The sequence below is a fragment of the Taudactylus pleione genome, unplaced genomic scaffold (assembly GCF_031769625.1).
Source record: "Taudactylus pleione unplaced genomic scaffold, aTauple2 ptg000331l, whole genome shotgun sequence".
NCBI lineage: Eukaryota > Metazoa > Chordata > Amphibia > Anura > Myobatrachidae > Taudactylus > Taudactylus pleione.
In genome coordinates this window covers 34,997-58,007 of record NW_028284732.1, presented here as the reverse complement: position 1 = coordinate 58,007, position 23,011 = coordinate 34,997, and the positions used below count along the sequence as shown (strand labels likewise).

The following is a 23,011-nucleotide window of genomic DNA, read 5'->3' as shown; positions in this document are numbered from 1 at the left end:
AAAAAAAAGAACTAATCAAATAAAAAAAAAAGTAAACAAAAAAAACCCACAACCAAAATAAAAATAAAAATAAAAAACAACACACAAACAACTCACACAAGCACCTCTCAAACAACTCACACAAGCATCTCTCAAACAACACACACAAGCACCTCTCAAACAACACACACAAGCACCTCTCAAACAACTCACACAAGCACTTCTCAAACAACACACACAAGCACCTCTCAAACAACTCACACAAGCACCTCTCAAACAACACACACAAGCACCTCACAAGCACCTCTCAAACAACACACACAAGCACCTCTCAAACAACACACACAAGCACCTCTCAAACAACTTCAAACAATGTAACTACTATCAAACACCTCCTGCACCACAAAACACTCCAACTACAACCCACAAGTAAGGTTAACATTTGGCTTTGCCTTAAATAAAGAAACCAAACCCCAATTATTGAAATATGCAGGAAAGGTGTGCATTTGTAGTTAGGGAAATAAGGATGCACGGGTAACCAATCGAGGGATGCGCTCACATCTAGCACAACCCACACAGTGATTACAGATTGCAGGAAAGGTGTGCATTTGTAGTTAGGGAAATAAGGATGCACGGGTAACCAATCCAGGGATGCACTCACATCTAGCACAACCCATGTAGTGATTATGGAATGCAGGAAAGGTGTGCATTTGTAGTTAGGGAAATAAGGATGCACGGGTAACCAATCCAGGGATGCGCTCACATCTAGCACAACCCACGCAGTGATTACGGAATGCAGGAAAGGTGTGCATTTGTAGTTAGGGAAATAAGGATGCACGGGTAACCAATCCAGGGATGCGTTCACATCTATAAAAAAGTCTGCACAAGCAGTATTCTTCATGCTCTCTCACAGGTTAGCAGAATGTCAAGCAAGGAGCATGGTGAGCAGAGGCCAACTGAGCCAGGCAAGTGCAAATCACATTTTTTCAACAACACAAGAACTGTTCATATTTCCCTTAAAAATTTTTTATAATTTTATCTAATTTAAAAAATGTTGTTGGTGCTGGGAATCAAAGTCCACCAGTAGAGGAGGAGGAGGCGGACCCAAGCAGGCAAAGGCCAAGAAACCCTCCGTTTTCACGGATCGAGCTTGAGACATTGGTGACCATGACAATGGAGAACCTTGTCAAAGCCCCAAGAAATATGGGGCTGGAGCCAAAAACAGGATTTGGGAGGAGATATCCAGGGCTGTTAATGCTGTGGGGACAACCTACAGAACACAGAAAGTCGTTAAAAAAACGGTAAGAAAATGATATTGTGAGTGTACTGAAGTCCAAAGCTTGATCTTATTTAAATAAACTAACCCTTAAAATTTCAAAAATCACATTGACAGCTGGACGGATTTCAAGTACCAACTGAAGAGGAAGCTACGGAGTAGGGTGGACCATGCTGCGGGGACAGGTGGTGGTCCCATCCTTGAGTAGCTGGCCTTGACAAGGTTGGAGACGTTGGCTCAGGGATGTGTGACAGAAGAGGAGATAGTCGGCGTGTCCACTATGGACACTGATATGTCCGACTTCAATGCTCCACATGTGCAAGAAGGTAATTTTTTTTGGTAGCCAAAAAGTATAAAGCTCAAATGTCTATGCGATTTTTTTTTTATGAAAACAAATAAAACATTTTTTTTTTATATTCCAGACTCAGAGGAGGTAGTGCCTGCTCCTGAGGTCAGGTCTGGGTCTAGCACAGATGGAGACTCTGCAGGGGAGGATCCAAGTACTCCATCTGGGGACCCTGTGGAGTCTACTCCAGGGCAACCATCAGACCAAGCAGTGCCTCTCCTCACCAGGTTGGTCTCCCAAACTCAGGAGAACACATGTGTTCTTCTGAGGATGGAGACCACTCTGGTGAGGGTGGCGGTGGCCCTGGAGACCATTGCTGGGGCCCTAGATCATTTGGCCAATACCCAGGAGCAGGCCAACCCACCTGCCATGATGGAGCGAGACTCCCTTCCTCCCAGGACCACCACCTCTGGCAGCCCAACAGCCACCCCCGCAAGTATGGAGAGCCCTATGCCTAGGCCAGAGGAAATCCCACCTACCTCTGGCCAGGCCAGTAGGCGTGTTACACGCCAGTCGGCTGTCCGTAGCTTACCTCTTCCTATGAGCCAGCCCAAACGATGCAACTAACCCTGGATATCTCCTCCCTCACCTGTTGTCCAGTCCCCATATTTCTTGTCACCAATGTCTCAAGCTCTTTTATTTTTTTTAACAAAATGTTGTTTTTGTTTTTTTTTAAATTATTTTCATTATATACAAATGTTGCAGAAACAATTATTATTTACATTGTGATGAAAGGCAAATTTAAAAAAAATAAAAAAATTTCATACCATAAATGTCTATCTTTAACTATATCAATGTATACACGGTTTAAAAAGTGTGGTATCTGAAAAGGCTGCTACGCAAAACACAATGCTAGATGTTTTAAAAACTGTTTTAGAAAAAAGGTTTAAAAAGCACAAATAAACATTTGTGTTACGAATTCCCTAATGCACACGCAAGTGAAATGAGTTACAAGGTAATTAGCAGTGTTAATAGTTACAATGCAACAATCTTAGCTGCTTGGTTTGTGTGGTTCCAAATCGAAACATCGCAGGTAATATCAGATTAACGATTGTACTGTTGTGGCTTACGGACGCTTCTTGCCTTCCTTAGCCTGGACGATCAGCCTGTTCGTAGAGTGACGTTTTCATGCATCCGCAATTCTTGGTCGTACGAAGCAGGTAATTTATGCACTCCCCTAAAACGCCTGGAAACGTTGAAGAACGCCTCCGTTTACAGACCACCACCCCCGTATACTCCCACAAATGGTCTTTCCTGTCAATCAACTTTAGCAATCCACTTCCGTGTCAGAAGCCCTACGACCGACAGTATTTTTTTTGTTAGCCGTGCACAGGCGCAGAAAGAAAAATATCGTATGCATACGACCGCGCGGCCGCTTTCGACTGACTCTGAATGAGATCCATACACCTTATGTTTAGTTGTTAATCTTTCCAATATCCTACAAACCAAACCTTGCACATCCATCTTCCAATTCCTATGAATTTGGTCAGAGGTTGCAATACTTACTTATTACCACTAGGGGATTTTAGAATCCTTTTCTCCGATACACATTATTATACTTTACCTGTACACAGTCTTGGGAACAATTGCATATACTGTAAACATTGTTATAAGTTTAAAAGTTAAATACATTATCACCTGTAATCAGAAAACATAAAGACATCTCCTTGTCCACTGCAGTAATGACAAACCTAGATTTCCTTATCTCTGCTTTTCGTATGATATCTCTACTTCTAAGACATATCTCATGTCCAATGTTCTGGGTAGTACACATATCACATTGTTTCCCAATATTTACAATATTACATATAGTGCTATCTTAAAATCATATTTCTTGCAGTCATCTATACTTAAAACATGACCTGTTTACCTACAGGGAAATAATTATTTATACCCCTTTCAGACATCTCGAAAATCCCGGGAATTTGGCCTGCCTCAGCCAAATTCCCGGGTAGCCAAGTCTGTCTGAAAGGTACCTACCCGGGAACGTGCAATTGACCAGGGATTTTCCCGGGACTTAAGACCCGGGAAATTACCCTGCTTCTGTCTGAATGGTGCTACCCAGGAATTTACTTCCAGGCTTCACCAAACAGCTCCTGATTGGCCGGATGTGGCTGCCTGTTGATTAGATCATTAGCAGCAGCCGGACAGTGGAGGGCAGACACCATAAAAAGCTAGACATAGCTAAACATAGCACTAAAAAGGCAGTGCAGTGCTACACAGCAGATTTGGGTGCCGCAACAGTTGCAGAGAGACCCGCAACACTACTTGGTGCTGACAGAGGAGAGAGTGCAGTACCAGGTGTTTGGAGAGTGGTGCCAGGTGTGTAATTACTGTTTTTTATTACCTTATTAAAAGAGCTTGTTTCTTATTATATATGGCATATATTTTAAAATACTGAAAACATTATTAAAAGACCATACAAGAGATTTATTTTTTATTCATTTGCTTATTTATTATTTTTTATTTAAATTTTCTTGGTTTACTTTAGCACGGTAATCTTTCTTTTTTCTGTGAACCGGTGGTTGCTGATCATGGCAAATTGGAAGGACGAGGATGTCCGTGAGCTCTTACATGTGAGGGGAGAGGAGGAAATAAAAGCTGAAATCACAGGCACTGTTAAGGATACCATGATCTATTGCAACATTGCCAAAATCCTGGCCAGCCGGGGTATTGTGAAGACACAGCAGCAAGTCCTTAATAAGCTAAAGAGCCTAAAGAAACAATACACAAAGGTCCATGACCACAATCGTAATCGCAGTGGTGTGGGAAGGATGGTGTGGCCCTTATACGATTTATGCACTTCGGCTTTTGGGCATACAGCACTATGCAACCCCATTGCTCTATCTTCTTCAAGTGAAGCTGGCACACTGTCTGCAACAATAACATGCACGCCTTCAACAACTCCTGAGAGCAGCCAGCAGAGCCCGGTATTATCGCAGGTCCTATTTGATGACCCAGATGAGGACTCATCTAATACCATCATCATTGAACCAAGCACTGGCACAGATGTGATCTCTCCAATGCAGTGGCGTAACTTCATCCCAGGTGCCCGGAGGCAAGATAAATGTTGGTGCCCCCCCCAAACTAAAATGTACCACCCCCCTGCACCTATGCCAGCCCCAGCTGCCGCCGCCCCCCTTATGCAGTTCCTTTTATATAATGCCCCCAGTAGTGGTCCGCCTATGTAGTGCTCCTCAGTAATGGTCCCCCTATGCAGTAGTGAGCCCCCGGTAGTTGCCCCCAGTAGTGAGGCCCCTAGTAGTTGCCCCCAGTAGTTAGGCCCCTGTAGTTGCCCCCAGTAGTGAGGCCCCTGTAGTTGCCCCCAGTAGTAAGGCCCCTGTAGTTGCCCCCAGTAGTGAGGCCCCTGTAATTGCCCCAGTAGTGAGTACCCTGTAGTTACCCCCAGTAGTGAGGCCCCTGTAGTTGCCCCCAGTAGTGAGCACCCTGTAGTTACCCCCAGTAGTGAGCACCCTGTAGTTACCCCCAGTAGTGAGGCCCCTGTAGTTGCCCCCAGTAGTGAGGCCCCTGTAGTTGCCCCAGTAGTGAGCACCCTGTAGTTGCCAACAGTAGTGAGCCCCTGTAGTTGCCCCCAGTAGTGAGTCCCCTGTAGTTACCCCCAGTAGTGAGGCCTCTGTAGTTACCCCCCAGTAGTGAGGCCCCTGTAGTTGCCCCCAGTAGTGAGCCCCTGTAGTTGCCCCCAGTAGTAGGCCCCTGTAGTTGCCCCAGTAGTGAGCCCCTGTAATTGCCCCCAGTAGTAGGCCCCTGTAGTTGCCCCCAGTAGTGATGGCCCCCACCGCGCGCGCGCACACACAAAAAAAACAAACACTTACCTTTATCCCCGCTCCAGTGCTGCTGCCATCCATCCCTGGTGTCTGCTCCTCGGCACTATGGGAGTGACATCATTATGTCACTCCCATAGTGCACTGCGGGACCCGGAAGACGGAGCTCACTCCTGAGCTCCGTCCCCGGCGTCCGCTCCTCGGCACTAAGGGAGTGACGTTATGACGTCACTCCCATAGTACACTGCGGGACCCAGAAGACGGAGGGAGCTCTGTCCTCCGGCTACCGCCAGGAGGATAGGAGCCGGGCGCCCGCTGGTAACACACTCAGCGGGTGCCCGGCAAATGGAGGGAGCAGGGGTGTGACCGCACCCCTTGCACCCTCCGTAGTTACACCAATGGAGGTGGAGCGCCGATCAGCGGCGCTCCTTCTCCATGCAGCTCCCGGGGACAATGGAGCCAGGTGCCCCCTTCAGGGCTGACGCCCAGCGGCAAATGACTCCATTGTCTCCGGGAGTTCCGCCACTGCTCCAATGCAAAGGCAATATTCTGAGTCTGAGCCCCAGACCCAGGGAGACAAGCCTACCTTACGTGGTAACAGTAAGTTTAATTCAAATAACTTATGTTCTGCTGCATTAATCTATGTAATTGTAGTTCAATTTCTAGTATATAGTAGAAACCGTATTGTTTCTGCATTTATCTTGTACTGGAGGATGGGCACCGCATGCAAACAGACGTGCTGCTTTTTGTATTGGGGCCATTGTTTTGTGTTTTAAATATTTTTTACTTACTTATCTGTTGCTCAATGTTTTCTCTCTTTTACTTTCAGTTTTCACAGTGCCAACATGTAAAAAGAAGAAGAGCAAAATTGATGTTGCTACCAAAGCCATGACAAATATTCTTTGTGAACAACTAGGCGACCTAGATTCGGAATGGCATACACAAGAGGATGCCAGACTGCAGCAGTTCATGGCCAATGAGAGAGAAATGCAGAGTAATTTGCTCAAGGAAATGATGGCTATGCAGGAAAGGCTAAGTCGCGATAACCGCAAATTTTTTACTCAAATATTGAGCACAATCCACTATAAAACAACACATGTTCCACCACCCACCCATTTTGGGCAACAAGCTAATTATCCAGACTCATTTGGGGAACCATCCCAGTATGTTCAACAACCTCAGTTTCCCACCTCATTTGAGCATACATCACAGTACGACCAGCACGCTAATTTCCCCACAGCATTTGGCCATACTACATCCCATATAATGAAATGTAATAACATTTTTTGATTCCAAAGCAAATTTATGAGTGAGGAGGGGATGCATTTACAAAAATCATTAACATCAGTTAATGCCTGCTGCTGTTGCTGCTACTGGGAGTGGATGTTCATCCCAGAAGGGCACCAGGAAGACTACTAGTAGTACTTTATAAAACAATTGACTGTTAAACAATTCCTTGCAAGGGGGAGCAAGTATGACAGTAGTCACCGAGTTGCACAGCGGATCACTGACACCATAATATAAATTATCCAAACTCATTTGGGGAACAATCCCAGTATAGAAAGAAAGCCAGATGCTGCGCACAACCCTTATACTAAATAGACGTATGCTAATGAGATGTCAAAAAACATGGAAATACGTAAAGGAATCGTGTTTAATGTTGCTAATCACAAGGTCCTAAATATTAAAATGGTCTAATCAGTCATTGATTACATAAATCAACGGTAATTCAGATCATGTATAAAATGAAAAAAGGAAAAAATAGCAAAAAATAGCAAAAATAGATGTCCTGTTGAGGATATCCTGCACATAAATGAATGAAAAACAATAGTAGTGTTCAATAAACATAAAAAGTTATATATGCCGTGTAACCAACTATATCTTCACACTGGCAGTCTGTATACCAAAAAGAAGGTAAAACGATGGGGGAGTGGAGACTTGTGAGATCTAGCGGCGTCCCGTTAGTCTCAAAACACAGTACCTTTGAATCAGTCTTTGTGCGCGTTGCCCGGGGGGATTCTTCTTATGGTCCGGGGACATCCAGCTGGAGCCGACAGTGGGGATCTCTCTGTGCTGCGGTGCACTGTGCCGCACACTCACGGACACTGTCCCTGCAACCGCGAGCGCGCTCAAAGTGCGCCAGCAAGCAGGGGGGACGCGGCTGCGGTCTTGGCTCGGACGAGCCAGGGGCTGTGGACGTTAACCCACAACAGAGGGGCTCCGCTTCCTGTCCTGTCCACTTCCTGTCTCTTCTTCTACTCCTGTTTGTAGTGGGCTTGTGACGGTCTCCTTTACGTATTTCCATGTTTTTTTACATCTCATTAGCATACGTCTATTTAGTATAAGGGTTGTGCGCAGCATCTGGCTTTCTTTCTATATTGCTATCCCTTGGATGAGGTCAGACATCCCCCAGGGCAGCAGCACACTTTTTTTCCATTGAAGTCCACATTATCTACGTAAGGTGCGGTAGACCACCATGCCGCATAAAACAATCCCAGTATGTTCAACAACCTCAGTTTCCCACCTCATTTGAGCATACATCACAGTATGACAAGCACACTAATTTCCCCACAGCATTTGGCCAAACTACATCCCATATATCCAAGCATCCACAAACACCTCAGTCACCCTCAACATTTACAGATAGTACATTAGATAATGTACTCGAAGGTCAATTTAAAGATACTTTGCCAGCTAATACTCTGTCACAGGAACGTACTCCTGACAAAAACCCAGAGTTTACAGTTTACAGAAATATTTAACTGTGGTAATCAAATATATCTAGTGATGTTAACTAGACATATCCCATATGATGATGTTGAAAATGTTATGGTTACTGCTTTTGTAATTTTTTTTTAAGGATATTGAGTTGGCATAAAACAAGGATCTACCAGAAAATTCTGGTCCTATTTGTTTTATTTTAAAGGCTTGTTTAATGCCTCACAGCTATATGCGCACTTAACATTGTTCTCATTGTCTACGCTTCGACAATATCAATCCATACATACATATGGAGTACTTTGGGTTCAGAAGTAAATGTGCACTTTTATTTATTTTTATACTTTTGTTTGGTTTTGAGTTGTGTTGTATTTTGTGCAACATGCAGGTTTCTGTCAATGGCCCTCATTCAGAGCCGTATGCTCTGAGCAGAGCGCACGCTCTGAATGAGGGCCGCCCTCCATAAAAATGGAGCGTCCTCCTGGACGCTCGTATAGCTGTGGGTCACCACCCACAGCCTATACGAGCGTGCAGTTTGATGGCCGCGATGGTCGTGACCATCGCGATCATCGAAACTGCGAGCCGGAGCCTGCGGTTGAGGTTTTCAACCGCAAGGCCCGGAGTGATTTTGGCTCTATCAGAGCCAAAATCACTCCCACTGACATCACTAGTGGGCCGGCTTCTGACGGTAGGCGTTCCCTTGGGAACGCCCCCGTCAGGGAGGCACACCCCCGGCACGCCCACCAAAGGGGGCGTGCTGTCAATCAACATCGACAGCACGCCCCCTTTGATCAGACACAATGAGCGAAGGACTTTCCTTCGCTCGTCGTGTCTGGCGCATGCGCACGACGGAGCTCTCTCCGTCGTGCGCATGCTCAGTGCAGACCATCGACCCACTTGCGAGCGGACAGCTGCTCGCGAGTGGTTCTGAATCAGGCCCTATGTCTTTTAACTCTGCATTCAGAACACTTCCTCTGAGCATATCAGTCTCTGTGTTACACTTAAATTGCCACAGACATATTGTATCTGTATGCAGAGCTTCTCAATATATATATATATATATATATATGCAAACACACACAGACATATGCATGGAACCTGTTTCTCACACACTTGACTAAACCTTGAATGTTATATATAGACAACTGGCAGTAAAGACAAAGACCGCAATTGGAAGAGATCGACGTTTCAATGCTCAGCGCATTTTCATCAGGATCCTGATGAATTGCGGTCTTTGGGCCTGATTCAGAGCTGAACGCTCTGACCAGAGCGCTCACTCTGAATCAGTGCCCTCCTACTTGAAAATGGAGCGGCCTCCTGGCCGCTCACATAGCTGTGGGTGACCACCCACAGCATATGCGAGCGGCCAAAAAGATGGTCGCGATGGTCTTTGACCATCGCGACTATCGGGCTTGCGACGAGACCCTGCGGTAGGGTCTCGCTGCCGCAAGCCCAGTCTGAATGACCCCCTTTGTCTTTATTGCCAGTTGTCTTTGAGTGACGCCTAAACCCCGCTATATATATATTAGGGGTGTGCACCGGACACTTTTCGTGTTTTGTGTTTTGGTTTTGGATCTGGATCTTTCTTCGTGTTTTGGATCTGGATTGGTTTTGCCAAAACCACCCTTCCGTGTTTTGGGTTCTGGGTTTTGTGTTTTGGATCTGGATTTTTTCTTAAAAAATAAAAAAAAAACGCTAAAATCACATAAATGGGCCTTTTTTTGTTCCTACGCTATTAATAACCCCAATAACATTAATTTCCACTCATTTCCACTCTATTCTGAACACCTCACACCTCACAATATTGTTTTTAGGCCAAAAGGTTGTACCGAGGAAGCTGGATGACTATGCTAAGCGACACAAGGGGGCGGCACAAACACGTGGCCCATCTAGGAGTGGCACTGCAGTGGCAGACAGGAAGCCAATCAGCGTTATGGTGCCCATTTGCATGTAGCACGAACCCGGGAGATCTGTGCTACATGCATCTGTGTGATTGGCACAGAGCAATGACAGGTCCGTGAGACCCGTCTGTGCTGCTGTGGTAAAAAAAAAAAAAAAAAACTGTGTAAAAAAAGAAAAAAATGGCGTGCACCCCCCCAAAAAAGAGCAACCAGCCCCGGGCATTAGTAACCCAGTGCTGGGTGTGCTTAAATACAGGGGACAAACGACGTAGGGGTCCCCTGTACTTAAGCACAACCAGCACCGGGCTAGTCAGAACCAGCGCTGGTTGCCAAAATACGGGGGACAAACGACGTAGGGGTCCCCTGTATTCTGCGCAACCAGCTCTGGGCTCTGATCCGGTCCTGGTTCTGGAAATATAGGGGACAAAAAATGAGTAGGGTTCCCCTGTATGTTCCAGAACCAGCACTGGACTTTTTCTAGCGGGGGGCTGATGTCACAGCCAGGGGAGCCCTTTCACCGGGCCCCCCAGCCGCAGCATCAACCCTGACCGCTAGTCAGCCCAGGCCGGGGATCCCTGGAGAGCTGGGGACCCCCCCAATAAAGGGGTCACCCTCTCCAGGGCACCCCAGGCCCAGGCTGATAGCCCGGGGCTATCCCCGCCACCCCTGGTGGCGGTGGGTGGCGGGTTGATTGTGTGGTGTGGTGTAAATAAAGAATATCAAACATTGTCTTTACAAGTAGAACTGCAAGTCCCAGCTAGCCTGCCCCGCATGCTGGTACTTGGAGAACCACAAGTACCAGCATGCAGGGCATTAAGGGCCCACTAGTACCTGTAGTTCACCTGTAAAAAAAATGTTTAAAAAAACACAGGACACACACACCGTGACAGTATAAGTTTATTAAACATACATACACACACACACATGTACACATACTCACCTATGTAACCTGTAGCATCGGTCCACTTGTCCGGTAAAGTATCCCTAGGGGACCTGTGAAAAAAAACATACTCACCATCTCCTATGCGAGGTTCTGTCCTCTTCGTTCCAAAGTAGGCATCCCCGGACTTGGCAAAAAAAAAAAAACGAAAACGCGATCCACGAACTTAGTACCGTTCTATAGAACGGTACTTCCCGAATGAGAGCTTAGCGGTGGGGTATCACCATGGAAACCCCGCTGCTAAGCGTTCATTGGCTGAGAGAGGTCATCTCCCGTCTCTCAGCCAATGAACGGCTCCCTCCATTGTAGTCAATGGTGGGAACCGCAGGGTAAACTTTAATAACCTTGCGGCTCCCAGCATTGACTACAATGGAGGGAGCCGTTCATTGGCTGAGAGAGACGGGAGATGGCCTCTCTCAGCCAATGAACGCTTAGCAGCGGGGTTTCCATGGTGATACCCCGCCGCTAAGCTCTCATTCGGGAAGTACCGTTCTATAGAACGGTACTAAGTTCGTGGATCGCGTTTTCGTTTTTTTTTTTTTGCCAAGTCCGGGGATGCCTACTTTGGAACGAAGAGGACAGAACCTCGCATAGGAGATGGTGAGTATGTTTTTTTTCACAGGTCCCCTATGGATACTTTACCGGACAAGTGGACCGATGCTACAGGTTACATAGGTGAGTATGTGTACATGTGTGTGTGTGTGTGTGTATGTATGTTTAATAAACTTATACTGTCACGGTGTGTGTGTCCTGTGTTTTTTTTAAACATTTTTTTACAGGTGAACTACAGGTACTAGTGGGCCCTTAATGCCCTGCATGCTGGTACTTGTGGTTCTCCAAGTACCAGCATGCGGGGCAGGCTTGCTGGGACTTGCAGTTCTACTTGTAAAGACAATGTTTGATATTCTTTATTTACACCACACCACACAATCAACCCGCCACCCACCGCCACCAGGGGTGGCGGGGATAGCCCCGGGCTATCAGCATGGGCCTGGGGAGCCCTGGAGAGGGTGACCCCTTTATTGGGGGGGTCCCCAGCTCTCCAGGGATCCCCGGCCTGGGCTGACTAGCTGTCAGGGCTGATGCTGCGGCTGGGGGGCCCGGTGAAAGGGCTCCCCTGGCTGTGGCATCAGCCCCCCGCTAGAAAAAGTCCAGTGCTGGTTCTGGAACATACAGGGGAACCCTACTCATTTTTTTCCCCTGTATTTCCAGAACCAGGACCGGATCAGAGCCCAGAGCTGATTGCGCAGAATACGGGGGACCCCTACGTCGTTTGTCCCCCGTATTTTGGCAACCAGCTCTGGTTCTGACTAGCCCGGTGCTGGTTGTGTTTAAGTACAGGGGACCCCTATGTCGTTTGTCCCCTGTATTTAAGCACACCCAGCACTGGGTCACTAATGCCCGGGGCTGGTTGCTCTTTTTTTTGGGGGGGGGCACGCCATTTCTTTCTCTTTTTACACATTTTTTTTTTTTTTTTTTTACCACAGCAGCACAGACGGGTCTCACGGACCCGTTAGTGCTCTGTGTCAATGACACAGATGCAAGTAGCACGGATCTCCTGGTCCGTGCGTGCATCTGTGTCATTGAAATACACAGCAGCACAGACGGGTCTCACTGACCCATCTGTGCTCTGTGTCACTGTCAATCACACAGATGCATGTAGCACGGATCTCACGAGTCCGTGCTACATGCAAATGAGCACCATAATGCTGATTGGCTGAGAGCCGTGACAGACGGCTCTGTCAGCCAATCAGCACTTTGCCCATTAAAGGCAAAGGCATTTTTTTTAAAATGGCCGCTCGAGGCAAAACCTCGAGATCCGACAGCAGATCTCGAGGTTTTGCCTCGGGAGAGGGATCCGGGGCAGACAGGGAGATCCGAGCTTGGGCTCGGATCGCCCCGGATCCCCGAAGTTCGGGTGGGTTCGGTTCTCAGGGAACCGAACCTGCTCATCCCTAATATATATATATATATATATATATATATGCATCTGTGCGCATCGGATTACGCCGATGCAAAGCATGTGTCCAATTTACTCTTTACCACGAAACAGATGACTAGATCGTCAGATAATAATTGCAAACGGTCACATCCAATTATTTGACTTCGACATCCAACATGTTGAACAATCTGATTTAACAATTCCAATCACTTTTTGGTTGCAATCTGCAATCTGTGAAGCCCATACATTGCAAATTTTTATACACAATCGATTGCAAATTGCAGAATTACCACAATTGATTGCTGAAGTATGAGGGCTTTCAGCTAAGCAGCAGCAGAGGGCATCACAATCACATGGCAGTTCAACTTCCAACATGGCACATAAGGAAACATATGTTTTCATTAATCAAGAGGCCTGAGGAAGATGGAGTATATATGTAATTGAAGATGGGGAATGAAAGATTTGATTAGTAATAAATGTAATTTAATTTTTTGATTCCAAAGAAAATTTATGAGTGAGGAGGGGATGCATTTACAAAAATCTTTAACATCAGTCCTTGCCCCAGAATAATCCTTGAGCACTATGCCTGCTGCTGTTGCTGCTAGTGGGAGTGGATTTTCATCCCAGAAGGGCACCAGGAAGACTACTAATAGTACTTTATAAAACAATTGACTGTTAAACAATCCCTTGCAAGGGGGAGCAAGTATGACAGTAGTCACCGAGTTGCACAGCGGATCACTGACACCATAATATCTATGCTGATATTAGATGTGCGTCCAATATCTGCCAATAATGCAGTGGGTTTTAGACAGTTAATTGAGGTCCTGTGTACCCACTACCAAATCCCATCTAGACTCCACTTCACTAGAAAAGAAATTCCCAAACAGGTAACCGCCCACTTTATGGACAACAAAGCACCCCTGTGGAGTGCGGACAGACCACCTGTAGAGTCACAAATTTGTGGATGATAAACTGCATTCTGGCTGGCAGTGTCACCAAGCATTAATAGCATAGCTACTAGCTACAGTAACACACACAAAAAAATCAGAACTTTTTGATATGATAATTTTATTTAACTTTAACTTGTATTTTTTTAATGCTGTGGAAGAGCACCCCTGGATTGGCAGAGCACCCCTGGACAACACAGCATCTCTTTATGTACTGCAACCATAGCCCCTTGATGGACAATACAACACAGCAGCACCCCTTTATCTACTGCAGCCCCTTTTATGTACTGCAGTCACAGCCCCTTTATCGGCAACACAGCAGCACCCCTTTTTGTACTGCTGCCCCCCTTTATGTACTGCATCCCCAGCCCTACAACACTGCACCCTTGAACAATAGTAGAAACACAGACCCCCAGCCCAACTACTCTGCACCCTTGAACAACAGCAGCACAGTCCCCCAGCCTGAAAACACTGCACCCTTGAATAACAGCAGCACAGACCCCCAGCCCAACAACACTGCACCCTTGAACAGCAGCAGCACAGTCCCCCATGCTGACAGCACTGCACCCTTGAATAACAGAAGCACGGACAGAACACGTCTTCTGCACTCTTTACAGCTGGATTGAAAATGGCGCCGATCAATGGGACCTTTATAGAATCCAAAACCTGCAAGAATCCAGCGGGTTGATGATGTTTTGCCTCATTGTTGGATCTGAGTCAGGTGGGAAAAGCCGAGCTGAACTCGAATCTGAGCTTGGATTGCGAAGTTAGGGTGGGACCGGTTCTCTGAGAGCCGGACCCGCTCATCTCTACTCCTAAGGGGCTGAATAGTGGAAAATGTTTCCCCTTGATTGAGGAGCAACATGACCCAAGTGCTGCAGGACTATAAGCTCATTATCTGGGATGAGAGTACCATGGCACACTAGAGGGGTATTCAGGCACTGAGCAGAACCCTCAATGACATCAATTGCATTGATGGGGGGATGGGTGATGTCAATGTGCTGCTAGCCGGAAACTCTTCCAGTAGCAGAGGGGAACTTGAGCCTTCAAATTTAAGAAGTGTGTCAGACATCATATCTGTGACCCACTCATCTTGAAACTCTCTCTCAAGAAGAACATTAGGATTTACTTAAGTGGCGATGTCTCCGCTGGGCAATTCTCCAAACTCCAACTCAAAATAGGGGATGGAGAGTAACTTGAGTCAGAGGGAAAGGTGATCATCCCTGTAGGCTTAGGCAAAGTAGTGAAGACCCTAGCAGACCTCACAGTCATGCAGTGGCAACACTATGGAGGGGGGCCAAAGGTGTCACCTTTTGAGGGGGTGACACCAAAATGCCAGCTCCTCATCAGTGACAGGAGCCAGGTGCTGCAGTGTAACATTATCCTGCAGCACTCGGTTCCTTTCACAGAAGAGAAGCTGACAGTTCAGGAACTAGTCCGGGGGAAGCCCAACATCAAGCAGCAGCCTGGTGATCCTAGCACCTGAGGAGAGAACTACCAATGTGGTATATAAATAAAACCTTAAATAGAGAAGAAAAGTTTACATATTTCTTATAAACCACCTACAATTGATTAATATTAATAAAAAGTAAAACAAATGCTATTTATTTAAATGGATACTACCACTTTCCTTTACCCAAGAGGTATAAAATGAACTAGCATTTAAGTTAAAATTGGATGAAGGAAATGGAAATAGTAAATATCTAACTGGGCACATTAGCTAGTAGATAGATACTGTACATATATATATATATATATATATATATATATATACTGTATATATATATATATATATATATATATATAGTCACAACTCTCAGGTAGATAATGGATCCAACCCATATTTTGTGGATTGGTGAGACCTATTTCTGAGGTGCAGAGTCTAATGTGCTGGCGGTGTTCACCAGGGACCCTCGCAAGAAGGTATGGACTTAGCGCCTGATTCAGAGCCGCTCGCTAGCGGCAGTACGCTCGTTCCGAACGATGTTCGCACATCTGCGCATGCGTACAGTTTTTAGTACGCATGCGCGAACCAGTCAGTGCGGCCGAAAATCATTTGTACGCAATATAGCGAGTGCCTGCTATTTTGAGTGACAGAATGAGGCGTATGTGGGTGGTAACAGGGGAAGGTGCTTGAAAACGGGGAGTGGAGATCTGATCGCAGGCGTGCTTAAAGGTCAAAACGGGCGTTTTATGGGTGTGCATAATTAATATAGCAGCGTCAATGACCACGTCACTTGGTTTTTTTTAACTCAGAACTGCTCGCAAAATAGCGGTTGAAAAAACCAACCACAAGAATAGCGAGCAGTTCATATCCTGTTCGATGTACTCGATTAATCTAATAAATAGCGGACATGACGTATGGTGCGAGCGGCCAGGGGGCGTTTTTAAGAAATAAAAGAGCATATGTTTTGCTCGCTCGTTCAGACTTAGAGGTGTGAACAGACTGCAATGTGCGAACGGATCATTTGCATAGCCACCCCTTGTTTTTAAACGAATGAACGCAAATAGCGAACGGCTCTGAATGAGGGCCTTAGTTGCTTCTGACACACAGTTTGCAGCCCTCAGAATAGGTTCCCTATACAGATGCTGGTGAAACTCTGGATGGAGCAGAGAAGACTTTCAGTGTAGTCAACAGGCTGGGTCAGAACCAAGTGGATAAGACGTATACAGGTAAAGGAGGATAGTGAAGGTCAGAACCAGATTACCAAACTCAGTACCAGGGATAAGACAAAAACAGGTCAGGAACAAAGCTAATGTCAGGAATGGACAGCAAATATACACAGGAACACTGGAGTAAGGTAATGGAGCCTATACTCTGGCATCTGTCTGTTGCCTGAGACTCCCTCTTATAGGGAGGAGTTCAATTCTCGTGCCAAACATGAAGTCAAGTTTTGGCACATCTGTCCCATTAAATTTTCCTGCAGGTTGGTGTGCACACTCCTAGGGGAGCTGTGGCCGCCTGAACTGCAGCCGCACAGGAGCAGGCACCTCAGCAGCGGGTGCCAGGGCCTCCCCGTCTGCTGCTTGCTGCCGGGTGGGATTCCAGTGCTGCTGGACCCGGTAAGTAATAGCCGGTGTCCAGCACACTATGACATTACCCACCCTCTCTAGGGGTGGGTACCAAACACCCCACAAATGGTTTATTATGAAACTTCTGGTGGATCTTCTGAAGGAGCTGAGGCACATGAATATCTGAGGCTTTGACCCAGCAGCACTCCTCGAGACCCTCTAGAAACCTTGGGGTCCAAATTCTGTTTCACTATTCATACTCCTAGTCTCACTGAATCGCAGGAGGAGGGCTGCAAGGTGTTGAGAAACAATTAAGTTCCAGGGGTTTGGGAAGGGAAACATGAAACACATTAGGTATTCTGAGAGTGCCTGAATGCTTCAAACAATATGCCACTGGATTGATCACTTGTAGAATCTGAAAGGGACCAATGAATCTGGGAGCGCATTTCATGGTAGGAACTTTCAATCGCAAATGCTTGGTTGACAGCCTGACTTTATCACCGAGACTCAGTACCAGACCCCTCCTTCTCCTTCTGTCCACAAACAGTTTATACCATGAAGAGGCTTTACATAAATTACTCTTTACCGCCTTCTAAATCTTAAAGAACTGATTCACTGTACCACAGACTGCTGGAAGTGACATTGAACGAAGATCTGGTAACTTCGGATGCAAACCATACTGAGTAAAAAATGGAGAGTGCCCCAATGCCTCATGATACAGATTATTGTGTGCAAATTCAGCCCATGACAGAGAGAGAGACCCAGTCATCCAGATTGGCTGAAACATACATCCAAATTAACTTCTCCAAATACTGGTATATTTGCTCTGCCTGGCCGTTACTCTGGGGATGGTAATCCGACGAGAAGCTCAGATTGATGCCAAAGCACCTGCATAATGCTCTCCAAAATCTAGAGGTAAACTGCACCCCTCGGTCGTGAACAATGGCCCTCATTCAGAGCCACTCGCTATTTGCGGTCGTTCGTTCTAAAACAAGGGGTGGCTATTCAAATGAACCATTCGCTGTTTGCGGTCTGGTCACGCCTCTATGTCTGAACGAGCGAACAAGTGTCCTTAGGAAACCCATGCAACCTAAAAATTTCTCTTATGAAAACTTCCACCAACTTTGGTGCTGAAGGTGAACCCTTTAATGGAACAAAGTGGGCAGCCTTGGAGAACTTATCTATCACCACCAGGATAGTGTTGAATCCTTGGCATGAAGGTAGATCTGTCACAAAGTCCATAGAAAAGTTAGTCCAAGGACAATCAGGCACTGGTAGTGGCAACAGGGGACCTAATGGAGAGTGTGGCAGAACCTTGTGCTGAGCACAATTATGACAAGCTGCCACGAAGTCCTTAACATCTTGACGGACCGACGGCCACCAGTACCTCCTGAGGACCAGCTCCAAGGTTTTTTGACTCCTAAAAGCACACAAGGGAGTGCTATAAGAATAATCACATATTCATTTAATAAAGCACATAAAGAAAGGTTGTGCACCGACCCCCGTGTTTTGGTTTTGGATCTGTATCTCCTTCAAGGTTTTGGATCTGGATTTCATTTTACAAAACCACCCTTGCGTGTTTTGGTTTTGGATCTGTATTATTTTTTCAAAAATTCAGGGGGCACTATATAAGGGGCACTGGATATGGGGGGATCACTACTGGGGGCCTGCATAAGGACTACTTGGGGCACTGTATAAGGGGCACTGCTGGGGGCACTGCATATGGGGAGACCACTACATGGGGCACTGCATAAGGGAGACCCCTACTGGGGGCATGTATAAGGGGCACTACTGGGGGCCTGCATAAGGGGGACCACTACTGGGGGCACTGCATAGGGTGGACCACTACATGGGGCAGTGCATAAGGGGGATCACTCCTGGGGGCCTGCATAAGGGAGACCACTGCTGGGGGCAGTGTATAAGGGGAACTAATGGGGGGCTGCATAAGGGGAACCACTACTGGGGGTACTTTATAAGGGGCACTATTGAGGGCCTGCATAAGAGGGATCACTACTGAGGACATTGCATACTGGGGGTACTGTATAAGGGGCACTACTGGGGGCTACTGCATTAAGGTGCATATGGAATGGAGTGGAATATTCAGAGTGATGAGATAGGGGTGTGTGTTATGTTTACACGCCACATTTTTAAGTGTCCACAACCCTTGTGACCACGCCCATTTTTTTGTTGCACGCATATAGGGGGGACTCCATTTTGAAATTTGCCCATGGCTCCATATAACCTAGTTACGACACTGACGTGGACGATAAACTGCGGTCTGGCCAGCAGTGTCACCATACAATAATAGCACAGCTAAGTTACTAATGCACACACACACACAAAAGCACTTTTATATTTTTCACAGTGGGGATTAGCACCCTTGAATGAGGCAGCAGCCCCTTGATGAACAACACAGACAGCACCCCTTCTTTATGGACAACAAAGCACCCCTGCCAAGTGTGGACAGACCACCTGCAGAGTCACAAATACATGGACAAAAAACTGCTGTCTGGCCGGCAGTGTCACCAAACAATAATAGTGCTGCTAAGTTGTTAATGCACAAAAAAACACTTGTTTTTTTTACACTGGGTAAGAGCACCCCTGATTGACAGAGCACCCCCCTGGACAACACAGCACCCCTTTATGGACTGTAGCCCTAATAACACAGCAGCAGTCACCTTGATTGACAGGACAAGTGACACAGCAGCTGCAGCACCCACTGAAGCCCCCCTTTATATACTGCAGCCCCAGCCTTTTATGGACAACACAGCAGCAACCTTCAGCCCCAGACCCCGACAGGACAAGTTGGTCAACACACTGACACAGACAGCGACAGCAACACATCTGTTCAGTTCACCATTCACCCGGAGTGAAAATGGTGCCGATCACCCGTGAGAATCCGACAGCAGGAGGATGTTTTGCCTCATTTTGAGATATGAGTCACGTGGGAAAACACAATCCTAGCACGGTTCTCGCCTCGGATCTGGAAGTTTGGGTGGGTCTGGTTCTCTGAGAACCTCACCCGCTCATCTCTAATAAAAAGGCAGACATTATTATTAATTTCCACGGTATGAGGATAGTACCTCAGTGCAGGGGCGGACTGGCCATAATATTTAGCGGGAAGATTTCCGGTGGGCCACCACCTGTGGGGCCACTAGGGCTGCTATAAGTCCTGGAAGTAGGGCTGACTGTGCGCAATGTGCTTGTACCGCGGGATGTAGCGCGGTCGCGGCTGTCAGTGAAGCCGGAAGAACAAGCATGATTACACTGACTCAGGAGGACTGGCCCTCTTCACTACAGGGGGAGGGGGGTCTTCTGCCCTGTTATATCCAGCCCGCGGCCACTGTGTGCCTGGGTGTGAAGGCCATATCCGGGTGTGAGGCTCTCCTGTCCTTTAGTGGTCACGGATACATCAGCCAGACTGTCTCTGGCTGGAACACATGGTCTCATTCAGACCCGCTCGCGAGCGCTGTACGCTCGTAAGCGGGACGATGTTACCCAAATGCGCATGCGCACGATGGAGGCGCCTCCGTCGTGCACATGCACGAGACCCAAATAACGATAGGGTAGCCGTCATTATGGGTCTCGCACTAAAGGGGGCGTGCTGTCGATAGTGAGTGACAGCACGCCCCCTGTGGTGGGCGTGCCGGGGGTGTGGCTGCCCAGACGGAGGCATTCCCATGGAAACGCCAACCGTCTGGGTCCGGCCCCACTGACATCACTAGTGATGTCAGTGGGAGTGTTTTTGGCTCTGATAGAGCCAAAAGCACTCCGGGCTTGCGGCAGACGAGACCCTACCACAAGGGTCTCGTTACAAGCCTGATGGCTAAAAGTACTTTATCCCTGACAGCATAATTTCTCTCTAGCACAGAGAAATTCAGAGAGAAGAACCCACAGGAGTACCACTTGTTTTCTTTATCCCTCTGTAACAGCACTGCCCCAACACCAATCGTTGAGGCGTCCACCTCCAAGAAAAAAGGTTGGTAACAATTTGGTTGCCTCAGAATGGGTGCTGAAAGGAAATACTGCTTTAAAAGGATGAAAGCTTCTTCTGCCTCAGGAAGCCACACACGAGTATCTTGACCCTTTCTGGTAAGAGCAGTGATGGGAACTGCGATGGACAAGTAGTTCTTGATGAACCAATGGTAAAAGTTGCAAAAACCCATTAAGCGTTGTATTGCCTTCAACCCAACTGGACAGGGCCGGTTGACAATTGCAGTAAGCTTTTCTGGGTCCATGAGAGGCAAGAGCCCGAAATGATGTACCCCAGAAATGTTAGTTCCTTTTGCTCAAAGGAGCATTTCTCAAGCTTGCAGAAAAGCTGATTAGCCCGGAGTCATAACAGTACCTCACATACATGTCGGCGATGACTCACAATGTCCCCAGAGAATATCAGAATGTCATCCAGTTATAACACTATGTACTTATACAACAGGTCCCAAAATATATGATTCATGTACTTCTGGAAAACAGCTGGTTCATTGCTCAATCCAAAAAGCATGACTAAGTACTCGTAGTGGCCATCACGTGTATTAAAGGCCATCTTCCACTTGTCTCCAAATTGGATTCTGATTTGATTGTAGGCCCCACGAAGATCCAGCTTGGTGAAAATCTTTGCCCCTTTTATGCAGTCAAAGAGCTCAGAAATCAGAGTTAGGGGAAACAGGTTATGGTAGTCAATACATGGTCTCAACCCCCTGACCTTCTTCTTGAATAGACCAGCTCCGGTGGATGATTTAGATTCTCTGATAAATCCGCATTTCAGAGTCTCCTCAATGTATTCAGAACACCTGGGACTCGGGAAGCAAGAGAGGAAAGATTCTTCCATGAGTTGGCACTTTCCCAGGTAATAAGCAATCCCACTTCCTATGAGCAGGAAGCATTTCAGCGCCCTTTTTACTGAATACATCTCTGAAGGACTGGTACGGAGAGATGACTCCAAATAACACGGTGTAAAGGTTTGATAGATGACAAACAAGACCCGTGGCATTGAGAACCCCACACAGTATTTGAGGTTCTTTCCAGTCTAACACAGGAGCATGCTTGCGGAGCCAAGGAAGACTCAAGATGAATGGACTTTCGGCTGACAGGAGTATATAGAATGCTATCAATTCCTGATGGAGAGTGCCCACTTGCATGGTAATCTCAGTTGTCCAGGAGTGGATGGTAGCTCTGGGAAGTTTATTCTCATCCACTTCAATGATGCAAAGGGGTGTTTGTAACGGCACACTCAAAATTCCTAATTCTTAGCAACTTCATTTCTGCTAAGAAGGTCCATCAGCACCCTAGTGCAAAAAGGCCTTAACGACTTCAGAGGAAATTCCAAGGACCAGAGTTACATTGATGGAAGACTGAGAAGCAGTATTGTCTTTTGGAGTTAGTTGAAACGCACCTAATCTGACCACCACTCGATCAATTAAGCCTTCTCGTTTCCCGGTCATCTTGAACAGCGAGGGAGAAAATCACCTGTACCAAGAGAGTTTATTCTTGCAAATACTCCCAAGGTGAGAACCAGATTACCAAACTCAGTACTAGGGAACAGACAAAAATGGGTCAGGAACAAAGCCATGGTCAGGAACAGATAGCAAATATACACAGGAAAGCTGGAGTAAGGTAATGGAGCCTATGCTCTGGCACCTATCTGTTGCCAGAGACTCCCTCTTATAGGGAGGAGTTCAATTCACGCCAAATGAGAAGTTATGTTTGACGCATCTGTCCCTCTAAATTTTCCTGCAGGTTGGCGTACACACTCCTAGGAGCATATAACTAATCATCTTGGTGAAACCATGCTACACTGCAGGTGGGTCAGATGTAAAATGTGCAGAGAAATGTAGATTTAGGAGGGGTGTGTCCAAACTTACATCTAAATTGCAGTGTAAAAATAAAGCTGTACAGTATTTGTTGGCTACATGCAAAAGCAGCCTGTATTTACCCTACATGCAAAATAAAATGTATGTATTTGCACCCCTTGCATTACAACATGGTTTGTACTGGTTCACAGTGTCGAAGCTGGATAATTGGCTGAGACAGAATCAGTTTAAAATGAGATCTACACTACGCCATTTTGCGAATGGCCGCCCAGCACCATTTTAGAGAAACTCACACTTAAGTACATACGGTGATGCTATTATTAGCATCAAGCGATCGCATATTTCACCATACCCCATA

The 23,011-nt window shown here is 46.6% G+C and overlaps 1 protein-coding gene across 1 annotated transcript in view; it reads right to left on the bottom strand.

Annotated features, from left to right (window-relative positions):
* The window catches only part of LOC148509118 (NXPE family member 1-like), a 163,579-nt gene extending 141,746 nt beyond the window's left edge, over positions 1-21,833 (bottom strand). Inside the window, exon 1 of the mRNA XM_088443569.1 lies at positions 21,304-21,833. Within this exon, the coding sequence (XP_088299695.1) occupies positions 21,304-21,833 (530 nt within the window). The remainder of the gene's footprint in view (positions 1-21,303) is intronic.
* Positions 21,834-23,011: the final 1,178 nt, after the last annotated feature.